The sequence below is a fragment of the Athene cunicularia genome (genome assembly GCF_003259725.1).
Source record: "Athene cunicularia isolate RWA chromosome 5 unlocalized genomic scaffold, athCun1 chr5_part2, whole genome shotgun sequence".
Taxonomy (NCBI): domain Eukaryota; kingdom Metazoa; phylum Chordata; class Aves; order Strigiformes; family Strigidae; genus Athene; species Athene cunicularia.
The window spans coordinates 4746318-4758469 of NW_020799102.1; the positions used below are offsets into that span (position 1 = coordinate 4746318).

At 36.8% G+C, this 12152-nt stretch overlaps 1 protein-coding gene across 8 annotated transcripts in view; it reads right to left on the bottom strand.

Annotated features, from left to right (window-relative positions):
* The window catches only part of USH1C (USH1 protein network component harmonin), a 44247-nt gene that overhangs the window by 13191 nt on the left and 18904 nt on the right, over window positions 1-12152 (bottom strand). For 4 of the 8 annotated variants that reach the window (XR_003398596.1, XR_003398597.1, XM_026850421.1 and 1 more), the window contains exons 15-20: window positions 10619-10668; window positions 7084-7236; window positions 6598-6714; window positions 4300-4548; window positions 2328-2384; window positions 705-824 (exon numbers count right to left, since the gene is read on the bottom strand). Coding sequence is in view for 2 of the 8 variants with exons in the window: in XM_026850421.1 (XP_026706222.1) it covers window positions 705-824; window positions 2328-2384; window positions 4300-4548; window positions 6598-6714; window positions 7084-7236; window positions 10619-10668 (746 nt within the window). In the remaining 6 variants the exon portion in view is untranslated. Of the gene's footprint in view, window positions 1-704; window positions 825-2327; window positions 2385-4299; window positions 4549-6597; window positions 6715-7083; window positions 7237-10618; window positions 10669-11416; window positions 11494-12152 lie in introns of all 8 variants that reach the window. The other 4 variants (XR_003398598.1, XR_003398599.1, XR_003398601.1 and 1 more) reach the window with 4 other exon arrangements.

Consider the following 12152-nt stretch of genomic DNA (forward strand, 5'->3'; position numbering starts at 1 on the left):
AGAATAAATATTACCAATTGATAGATGAATTTTCAGGGCTGTCACTTAGGAGTTATCACCGGTCAGAACAGTATTTATATTTTTTTTCAGTAAGCCTTGGCTCACTTTCTGTCATATACCACAATTCCCAAAGATGCTACATAGCTGGTCCTAAAATATTTACCCTTCACTTAGAATATTTAGTCTTCATTTACATTTGAAACAGAAATGGAAAAGAAATACAAAAAAGAATGTGATTATGAGTCAATGCAGTAACACTGCATGACCAGTATACTGGAGTCTAAGATAGAAAAACACACATTATTTTCTCTAGAAATGAAATGTAGATCTATACCTCATCATTGTATGTTCATGACTATTTACAAAGACAAATACAGTGTAATCACTTTTTACTATTTCATTTCTGATGAATTCAGTATTAAAAAAAAAAAAACAGCATGTGAATAAATGAAAAATATCTACAGAGTCTAAGGCTGCATTGGAACTATGCACTCCAGTACAAAAATTGTCACTAAAAGTTACTTTTAGATGGGGGGAGGGAAAAAGGGAAAAGTACCCTTTTGTACTTACCATTACAGATCACTTGAAAATCTACATTCATTTTAGTTAGCAGAAAATAAGACAAGCATTGATTCTCTGAGGACAAGTCAACAACAAATCCCACAGTACTGTAGCACTCAGAAAAGGAACATTAAAAGGCTTACCAGGGCCTCTGATTTGATTGTTGGCCTGACCATAAAGTTTGGGTCAGGATGCAGCATGACTGGTTTAGAGACTATTGGTACCCCTGGATGTCGTTGGGTAGGTGGACTTGGAGCAAGTTGCTATAGAGTTAATTTAAGAAAATTACAATTCACAACATAATTGTGCAAATCCATCATTTCACCAAGATGCCTCAATGCAAATAGTTTATGGTAATGAATTTAATAACACTAATACAACAAAAGGCTACAAAAATATTTTAACAAAGACTTAAAAAGTCAGCAAACCAAAACATAATTTCTCTTGCATCCAAATAGTAGCTTTTCCCCCTAAACTCTGACTTCACCAGCAAGATTATGGAAAAATCTCATCCCTGCTTTTGGCATTTATCCCATAAAGGCAATGAACTGAATGAGAAACTACAGGGGAAAAAAAAAAAAAAAGAAAAAAAAAGCTAGAGTCGAGTGTAAGAACATAGTGAACCTGAAATGAGATTTTAACTTATCTACAGCTAAATAGATCTTTTAAGATGAAATTCACCAGGACTGCAGCAATCAGCTTTCCATAAAGAATTTCAAGCTAACTTATCTTGACTTAAGAGCAAGGGTTACACTAATTACTCACCCTTGACTCTACAAAGTACAGATACCCAGAGGCATCTGAGACCTAACCATCCAGCACGTACTAACCCGGTTGTACACTTCTTACTCAGTCAAAACTCCCACTGACGTCAAGAATAGTTTTATTCAAGAAAAGAGTTCAAAACGGAGCCCTGTGGGTTTAGTTTCTGACTTAACCCCAGCAACTCTCAGCACACTCTTGTCAATGTTTCTCATAGGAAATGTGATGTATTCCAGACATCATTCATATAGTACAAGCTGTATCCTCCAAAACGATTTGAATCTCTTCCAGCAAATTGGTTAAGCCAGTTTTTTTGGTTTTTGTAATAAGGGAATTTTGGGGGTGTTCTTTTGTTTGTACGGTTGTTTGGGGTTTTTTTTCCATTTTAAAAATAATTTAAGATAAGAGTTTTGGAACCAGATCTTTGAAAGTCCCTGTGGATATCCCTCAACTAATGTTGTTCCACACTACAAAATGTATCATCAGGCTTTCTGATCTTAGAAGAATCAGCAGGTTCACAGATACTAACTTGTTAAAGTTGGACTGGATTCTGGATGATTTCTCCTGGATTTGCACAATTTAGATTCTAGAGTGCCTCAGAATGGGGAAACCTGACATCCAGCCATCCTGAAACAAATCAGTGTAAGGAGCTGTCAAACAAATGTTGGTTCTTCTGAGAAGAAAGCTTGCTTAATACCCATTATGTTGAAAATATAGTTTGGTCCTAGCTCCTTTTGTCTGTCTTCACAAAGTATATTCTCTAAGACATACAGAACAGGCAAATGTGGACTGTATGTTACTGAAGTGTTGAAATATTAGGTCCTCAGACCATTAGGAGTCACTTCCACTACTTGGTATCGGGTATCTTGTAACACAGCAACGGATCCACATGGATGCAAGTGCTGAGTTTTAAATAAATTAGCCATGCAGAGTCAAACCTTTGATATTAGTATTACATAGGAAGTTCATAAAACTACAGTCATTATTAACAGTACATGACATACCAGCGGATTGCTTGACACAGAAGATACTTTGCCGACATGGGAGGTGTTTCTTACAACCTAAACAGTAACAGACTTAGTATAGCTCTAGGTTCATGCAAAGCATATAGCTAATAATACTTTTGAGAAACAGATCAATTTATACCAGATATTTTAATAAGTTGTCAAGAATGTACTTGACAGGATTTCATTCCTTTTGCAGGTATTTGTTTGAGCCGAATTTGAAATTAAGCAATCTGGGGCCAAAAAAAAAAATAAAAATCAGCAACATAAAGATTTACCGGTTTAAATAATATTAGAAAAGTAACCTTATGGGACAACAAGTTTCTATTTTTAGCTTTAGCAGGCATAAAGACAAGATGTTGACTTGCTAAAGTCAAATAAATGTTTTTAAAAAAAAAAAAAAAGGTAAGTTGTCCAGCTTCTTATTTTTCTTCCATTTCTGAAACCACATCAGGAATACTGAGTTATCTACTTATAAACAAAGCAGCTTTGGCTCAGTATTAATACTTTCCAAAAAGCTGAGCTGTCTCCTCGTATACACTGCTTGTATTCAGTGAAAACGGCCAGCGTTTTTGAAGGGTAGGTTATTTTTCTGTTGTTAACCAATATATTTTTTTCCTTAATCATTAACCTCTTTTCTCTAGCAGTGAAAAACTGCCAGAAACATATATTGGAATATATGGGTTTGGTATTAGATCCTGTATGGCAGTTCCTATATTGATTATTTTATCTGAATATTTTTTTATTGTCATTGGGAGAATGTATTTCTCCTCTGAATGCTAGTATTTTTTACATCTGCATCATTTCACATAATTTTTATTTTGCAAATAGCTTGGGAAAGGTGTGATCCATAAGAATATCTGGTATCTCAATTTCACTGGATTTAGCATAATTCTTGGCACTTCAAACATATAAACCACATAGATCGAGCACTATCAGAGTTCTACTTAAGTGTACAAGAAGAGATTAATAGTTCACATTTGGGCAATTATTCATATAGAAATCATCTGCCAGTTTCCCCTGAGAACTGATTAATTTGCATATCCTTCCCCACCCCAACTAGAATCATGCAAATGCAAAACGTAGTATTTCCAAGTAAACATGCACAAACCCCATGAAAACCAACAAAGCATTCAGCCAATCCATGCAGAAAACTGTGGGCGGGGAAAAAAAGTGACTGTATGGGATCCTCTTCTGCTGTTTAAAACAATTAAGATTCTTTTGCCACAAGAATGAGTACATGAATCTCACTACAGTGCTTAGAAAAGAGAATCATGATGAAATAGTTGCCAGTTCTCTTCTAAAGTGAGATCTGGCACAAGATTTCTTATATTTGATCCTCGTTTGGACTGAGATTGTAATAAGTAGGACATCAGAATGTTTTCTCAAAGAAATCTAACTCCTGTGTGTGTAAAAAAGTCAAAACTGATTACCAGCTCTTGTTCATTTAAAAGTATTTTACTGGTAATTTATACAGTTTTGATGTTTTAAAAGCTTGAGCTTTTGATTTTAAGCTAACTTTCTTTGTTCGCTCTTCTCACCTAACAAAGCAATTTGATGACATATTTAAGACACTTTCAGAAGTAATTTTCACCACAGATATTTTGCTCAAATTTAATGATGAGTTAAATCTGATGCCTGTCATTGCTTTTTTTTTTTTTAATCTTTAAACACTCAAGTCCAAATTGTCTTTTTAACTGATACATGATACCTGCATGTGGTAGGGTTGCAACATATGTAGGGAGGAGAGAGTAAAAACCTTCTTGATTTAAATTCTTAAAATTAAAAAAAATATAACTACCTCTAGACTGCATTCACTACTATAAAACAATGAAACGATCTCACTGCCTCTTTTAACATTGCATGTGGCAGATGGGTAGATCCAGTGAATAAAGTGGGTGATAGAGCAGGGGTGGGAGGCCAAGCAGGGGAATGGTAAAGGCACATGCAACCAAACAAATCATGAGGTCACCTGGGAAGCTGGTGTTACTGCCAGGGCTGGACCTCTTGGAAGTGGAACATTTGGTGTAGGAAGTAGATGAGTTGATGATGCTGGAGTAACGGTGGGTGGTGGTGGCGGAGGTGGTGCCACACGTTGTTTAGGCTTGTCAACTTCATCTAAGTTTATATCATCAAGATCTGTGGTGTGAAGCTGCAGGCCACCGGCAAAACGCCGCATTGATGTGGCAGAAGGAGAAGCAGAAGGACGTCCACTTGCCAACTACATTCAACAGAACAGAAATCTGCCTTAACAGTTCCTCTGCCTGCCACAGATCTGAAGAAATTAATGGCAAATCCTAGAACATCACTCAGCCTAACTGCTCCTGCACAAGAATCTCTTGGCTTCTCCCACACAGAATATACATAAAGTTTTCCTCTGAAAGCCTTTTTTAAAGCACTTCTTGGGATTCCTTTTTAAAATGAAGAAAATTGGAGTGCTGTGACAGTAGCCTTGGCTGTTGGAGTGGAGGAGTGACACAAAAAACCACCCTAAAAAACCCAACTGCAGAAGGTCTTCAGAAGGAAAAATCATAGGACAAATCACAGACAACACAACTCTTGCCTCTCTAGCTCTTATGAAGAGAAAGCAAGAATTGCTCCTTGAAAAGATGATTATATAAAAGGGAAGTAAATGAAGACAGGCCCTGAAATTCCATGCTATTAAAAAACGGAAAGGGTCTAAAGTCTGGTGTAAACATAACCAGACATTAATACAAGAGAGGGAAGTGAGCTTAAGCAGCTATTCAAAACAGAAAGTTTAGGATGCTATGAATCCTCAGGAGGTTCTGGACCTTCTAATTTCTGTTACTTGACTCCAGAGTTTGAACGTAATGAGCAGCTCACCCAAAAAATAAGGTTATGTGTGAATGAGGATTCTACATATGCTGTTAGAGTTGATGACACTTCTTTTATCAGTGATCAAACTGGAGTATGTAAGAAAAACCAGTTGATATTCTTTCATTTTGCTATTTTGTAGACTCAACTGAGGAAATATTAGAGATGAGCTGTTCTACATACACATGAGCCTAATATGACAATATTTCCCTCAGGTTGGTATCTCTGCTGACATCCTTTGGGATCTCCTTATCTGTCATACTCACCCCTTGGTACTAAAACCCAGGTATTTCTTTGGCAGAAGTAAAGAGAACTTGACTGCAAGTAGCAGTTAAGCCTGTAATACCTGAATATTGTTCAGCCACATTTAACCCTCAAAAGAATTCTGCGTTTGTGTTTTACATGAGTTTAACTGCTTAGGTACTTCTGTAGAAGAATTGTAATGCAATATTTATATATAATATAATTCATGCAGCAAATAAAATACAGAGTGCTTGTCTTAAATCAGGGTAAAGCTCTGGAAATACAACAGTAGTTTTAATCTGTAATGTGCCCTCTTACTTTACAAAGGAAGGGGGACAAAGATCTAGCAGAACACAGGCAGCCAAATTTAGGTAGTGAGACAAACTGTCCTAGAGACCTGCATTGAAGAGCCACATGGATCTGAGCCTGAGGCCAGGAAGAACAGAAGACCAGCTGCTTTTTTCAGAGCTGCTCCACATTGACCTGAAGGAAATTCATGCAAGAGTGTTCCCCAAGGGTCCCCTTTGCGGTTGCAATTTCTTGGGGATCCTGGGGGAGTTAAGCAGATTGCAGTGTTCCTCTTGAAAGCAGCTGTGCTTGGAAGGCAGCCAGGGCAGCAGGATGGTGGGAAAACCTCACTTCACATCTAGAACCATCAGGCTCCAAGGCACAATCACTATCTGCAACTCCCTTCATTTAAAGGGACTATTTAAAACACAAACTCAAAAGCTATTCTTTGGAAGATTCTTATCTTCTTGTAATCTTAATCTTTTTTTCCATGCAATACAAGGAAGTATGCGAGAGCTCATCATCAGCGATGTTCTTATTTTCATCAGATTCTAAAAAATACGGCTTGGTATTCTAGTCTCAGTTTTATTATTATTAGTCTGTTCCACCTAGCCCAAAAAGCTCACGAGCCAATATAACTGTTAGTTTTGTGGTGATAGTATATGTTAAAAGGATAAAATACATTTAGTTCATTAAAATAATTTTTTTAAATCTCCATAAAATATAGGAACATAACATGCTCTAGATTGTAATTCATTAATTCCAGACATGCTTTTCCTCTCCTAGAAAGAAGACTGAGGGGGGATGATCAAGACAGAATTTTCTCTGGTAAAAGCTTGCTGCTTTTAGGACACTAGTGAGTTATTTAGAGATCATGAAATATATGGAGAATCCAGAATTTTACCTCAGGCGATTCATTCTCCACAGAGGAAATCTGTTCTAACCGTGTCTGACAAAGTCTTTCCACCCAGTGCTGCACCTTTTCTGATTCTTCCAGGTCTTCTCGTTCTGTCTCAGATACCTTAACCATAACATCAGCGCATGAAAAAATGTTATAGGTATAGTTACAATACCAATAGGTTTCAAAGTATGAAACACCATTTAAATTAGTTTAAAAATTAATAATGCTTTTGCAAATTATTTCCTATTTTGATGTCTTTCATTAAATTCATCGCTACACATGGACACTCACTAACTGCAGAGGTATCCTTATTTAGGATAAAAACTGACTGTAGAAACAAGCAAACAGAGTTTTGCAGTGAAACAGCATTTTTTTAAAAACTTCATTATCCTTGACATTATTAAACAAGTGTCCTGCTGAGATAATGTCACTAAAGATTCAGCTCATTTTATTTCAGTATCATTTGGCACTTGATAGAACACAACATACCTCTTGCACGAGACGATTTATTTTCAGCTGCTTTTCTTTCTCCAACATTCCTTCTTTCTCTTTGGCAAGTTTTTGCTCAAACTCCATTTCCTTTTTATTCTTCTTCTGTTCGCAAAAACTGTCACTTTTTGACTTCTTTCTTTCTTTTCCTTTCTGGGAAGTTTTGGTGGGTTTGTTTTTCGATTTTTTGTTTTTAGTTAAACAGATTTTTACATCAGCTAAAAACACTGCAAACTTCAAGTTCTGTACATGAGTGCCTGCCTTGAAAATTTAATTACAGTCTGTGCAAGTATGGGGATGGTTTTTCAAAAGAAAAATCTAAAGTCCATTTCCCCAGCAATTTGCAGGAAATTCAACCTTATCTGGAGGGTCTGCGAACATTAACGTAAATTGGACGAGGTCAGACAGTTCAACTGTTTTGTTTCTATGTAAAGTTACGACATTAGGGCACACAGGCCCACTACAAAACAGTTTTCGTTAGGTCTTGATGTGCCATCTCTCAATTCTGGCATTTTTATATATATGCCAGAATATGTATATATGTGGATATATATAGACTGCTTTTAGGTGACAGATGCTCATGTATAGGTAGATGTGAATATTCTATGCATAAATCATCTTCATGCATGTGTCCTAAAATGAGCATTGCATGCCTTAATACAACAGAAATAAGCAATTGTAAATGAAAGGGTTAGATTGGTGCACAAACTGAATTGCTCCTAGGAAAGACCACTGCATCACAAAGACCACGCAGCTCTTACAGGCACTTGATAAAATCTACTCACGTGAACTAATACAGCACAAAGCAACTAAAATTTTACACGTAGAGTGCAACCAAAGGGAAAAACTACATAGTGGTTTTGGATCCTTTCTTCCTGTTGTCTTCAAATATACCTTGCTCCTTATTTCTGCTTTAATGATGGCATATTTCTCCTATCCTCTCCTGTTTGTACTGCTAGGGCTTAGTTCATATTGGTGTCCTGGTTTTGGCTGGGACAGAGTTCATTTTCTTCCTAGTACCTGGTACAGTGCTGTGTTTTGGATTCAGTGTTGATAACACACTGGTGCTTTAGTTGTTGCCAAGTCATGCTTATCCTAAGCCAAGGATTTTTAGGTTTCCCATGCTCTGCCAGTGATCAGGTGCACAAGAAGCTGGGAGACACCATGGCCAGGACAGCTGACCCCAACCAGCCAGAGGGCTATTCCATACCACAGGACGTCATGCTCACTATCGAAACTGGGGGGGAGTTGGCTGGGGGGCAGACTGCTGCTCGGGCGTTGGTCAGCGGGCGGTGAGCAACTGCATTGGGCATCAATTGTCTTTTCTTGGCTCTTATTTCTTTTTTTATCTTCCTTTTCTTTACAATTATTATTATTGTTGTTATTATAACTATATTTATTTCTATTATTAAACTGTTCTTATCTATACTCACGAGGTGTTTGGTTTTTTTTTTCGAATTCTCCTCCCCATCCCACCAGGGCCAGGTGGGGAGGAGCAAGCAAGAAGCTGTGTGGTGCTCAGCTGCCAGATGGGGTTAAACCATGACATCTGGAAAGCCCATGTTCTCCTTTTATTTATGAAAAAGTAAAAAGGAGTAGCAGCTGGCCACTTACTGTCAACTACTGCCAGTGACCAGAGAGGCTATGCTTGGGTTTGATTTCGCTCTGCTAATTGTCATCAACTACCAACTTTTCATTGTGGTTTTGGGGATTCAAATCATGAACATGCTTCACCTTAAATAGCATGATTTGTCTTCCTTCCACCTTTTACATGTAATGATAATAAAGCCTTGGAAAACAGACATTTTCCCTGGCAGCTAAAATGTCAATTCCCACACTCAAGTAGCTATTGGAACTTTGTACTGCTAAGCTTAGTGGGATGTTGTCTATTGCTTCATGGTTAAGTGATGTTGTTGGAAAAAAAAAGTAAAGAAATTAATAATTGTTGGAGACACAATTTTTTAAAAGTTTAAAGTAAAATCTAGCGTTTCATACTAATGTTTTAGCATAAATATAATTCTGTTGGCATTCAGGGCTAATTAGTTTGTACCTTAACAACAATTGCTAATATTATCCTCTAATAATTACAAGATATATTTAGTACCATCTACTAAAGGTAAACATCTGACAGGTCAACCTGCTAGGTATCAACACTTGAAAAATTACTGAATTTAAAGGCAGTACACCAAGCAGTACACAGGCCAAAGTGTTCCAGAACCTGAACATATATCAGACAATGTTAGCTGTGTTCACTGCATTCAGGTACGACAGTAAGAGCCGTCCTTTCCACACATTACAGATTCAGTTTATTTGCATTTATAGACATATATTTATAGACATAGAGTACAAAGTAAAAGTCTGGTTTTAAAAGAAAACAAAACATATCAATTAGCAATTTGTAGTAGGATGAAATTAATCACTTCGAGATTTTGAAATATTTCTAAAAGTAAAAGATTAAAAATACATCTTTTCAAGCCTCTAGTTCAGACTGTGTAGTAAAGTTCAACAGGAACTGGGTATGATCTTCATTACTATATGAAAAATATTTGGATGCTCTGCAATCTTTGTCAGCAGGAATACAAAAGATCACCTACATGTGAGGGCACTTAGTTTTCATAACATGTATTTATATTTTTCAGATAGAATTCCTAACTGTACTGGCTTTCACACATTCCATGATGATTTACAGCCGCTAGCAGTACAAAATGTTATCAGAGTGCACCATCACTTCCTAGTCTCTAATAAGGAGAACAGGCATTTTCTGTCCACACAGAAGGTTAAACAGTCCTAAACAGTGACACAAATACTTCTGCCAGACACAATCCTGACCTCCTCAGAAACGCCAAGTTCTCAGAAGATAGACATATGAACCCTTCTTGACACTTCTACCCCAGTTAATTACCATCAGCCATCACAAAAAAAGCCAAACACCACCACAACACAACCACAAACCCCTTATAATATGGCTAATATACACTGAAAGAAATAAACAGAATAAAGCAACAGCAGGAATAGAGTATTATTAGAAACCCTAACAATTTGAAATTGCAATACTTTAGCAGCAGTTCTACAGATGTGAAAGTATTGTATCAAATTAAAGGTTTTCATTTTTTTGTTGTTCATTCTGTATAATGTACATGCCTAAACCTTTTTGCTTTCAGCACTCTTCTTACTGGGAGATATGCAAAGTGTAACTGGGAACTGCATACTTGGTTCCCACTGGATTTTTGAGTCTGTACTTTAATACATTATTCTGAGGACTTTTGGAGAACATACACTGCCCACCTGTACATAACACCTTCTGCAAAGTATTAACATACAATTCCCACTGCAGCTGGCAGAACTTGAAAAGTCCAAAGTATTCAAAAGAACAAACTCCTAGGTAGATGCATCCCAAACACATTTGCATTTGTGCACACGTTAAAAGAAGCATTTGACTAAAAAGAATCTCTAGTAATAACAGAGAAGAAGAATAAAAAAAGAGGAATTATAATTCAAATGCACAGCAAACAGATTTACATATCAAACTTTGTACCTTGCGGATTGTGGGAAATTTTCCTTCATACCGATAAAACCATCCAAAAGCTACAAAAGGTAAAGGAAAAGCTGTTTTTTGAAGAAAAGTCAAGGACTGGTTCAGATTCAGATTAATCCATACTGATACATGTAACTGATTAAAATTTATTTGAAGACGCCACATGAAAGTTTCATTATTACATGACAAGTTCTTAGATGATTTCTTGATCAATTGTGCTAGTACATTTAGTCATGTTATCCTTACTTTACCAGTACACATTTTATGTTAAACAAAGTAAATGCAACAGGTAACCTTCATACAGAAACATACACCCATATGCATTGCTAAGATTGCTATGGTCATGGTCCTACTTTACACTAGTTTTAACAAGCCTTCTTAAAATGAAACAGGCTTTCAAACTCATTCAGGCTTGTGGCAGAACACCATGGCATTTGAGGAGACAAGAAAAGCACCATTTCCTAGGCCAAGTGCATAAATATTTAAAATAACATTGCTAAGCAAAAACATACAAAAGAATCCATTACCATAATTTTATAGAAGAAACACTGATAACACACAGAGCTCTCAATATAATCCATCTTTCAGTAGGATTGATAGATTTTGTGTTTGTGTCAAGGTATCTTTAGAAAGCAATAACAGCAACAGCATCCTAATCTTCCACCATTTACTAAAGGACCACACATATTGCCCTAGCAAAACCAAATGATCAGCTCGGTGTTAAGACTGACTGTCAGGAGGAAGTGAAACACAGGAAGAATCTGAATCAGGATAGGAAGTTAATGCTGAGCAGCAAACCTGTTTGTCCTGTTTCATGATCACTTCATCCATGTCATCTGTTTCAAGTTGGTCATGTGCAACTCCCTCTAAATCTACTAGAGAAACAGAGGAAAGGAGTGAGGAGATAGAAATGACAGTCTAACTGGAGGTTCCCATGAAATGAAAAAGAGATCAGCAATGTGTGACTAGAAGTTTCCATGAAACAAAAAGAAGTTAGCAATGGGATATTTTTTTTACATAATTGAAAAAGAATGAGGTCCTGCTTAAATCAAATCAATTTCCAGTGTCCTCCAACTCTGAAGAGCAGTTCAGATCTGCACATGGCCAATTAGTCTGTTCTGCTATGAAGGGAAGCCTGCAGAGGTAGGTGGCTTTTCCTGTAATTAAACCATCAGCAGTTCTGGGATATCTGGCTTCAAAAAGAAATACCAGCCTTCTACTGTGCTGTCACTGAGGTAAATGCTAGACAGAGAAAACATTGTCCTGAAGAATCAGAAAATAAACGGATAAAAGATGGTTGCAAAAGAAACATTTCTCCATCTCAGTTTCTCATCCATGAAAAGTTAAGTGACTTCCCCAAAGTCACCAAAAAAATAACATAATCAGGTTATGAACCAACCCAGGTCTCATTAAGTTATGCAATAAGCACTTTCCACTTCTGCCTTTGTCTAATACCATTTTAGTACACTCTCCACATACTATCTGTAGCTTCCAATTTAGCTTCTTAACTGCCAATTAAGCTCCAAGTGCCTTA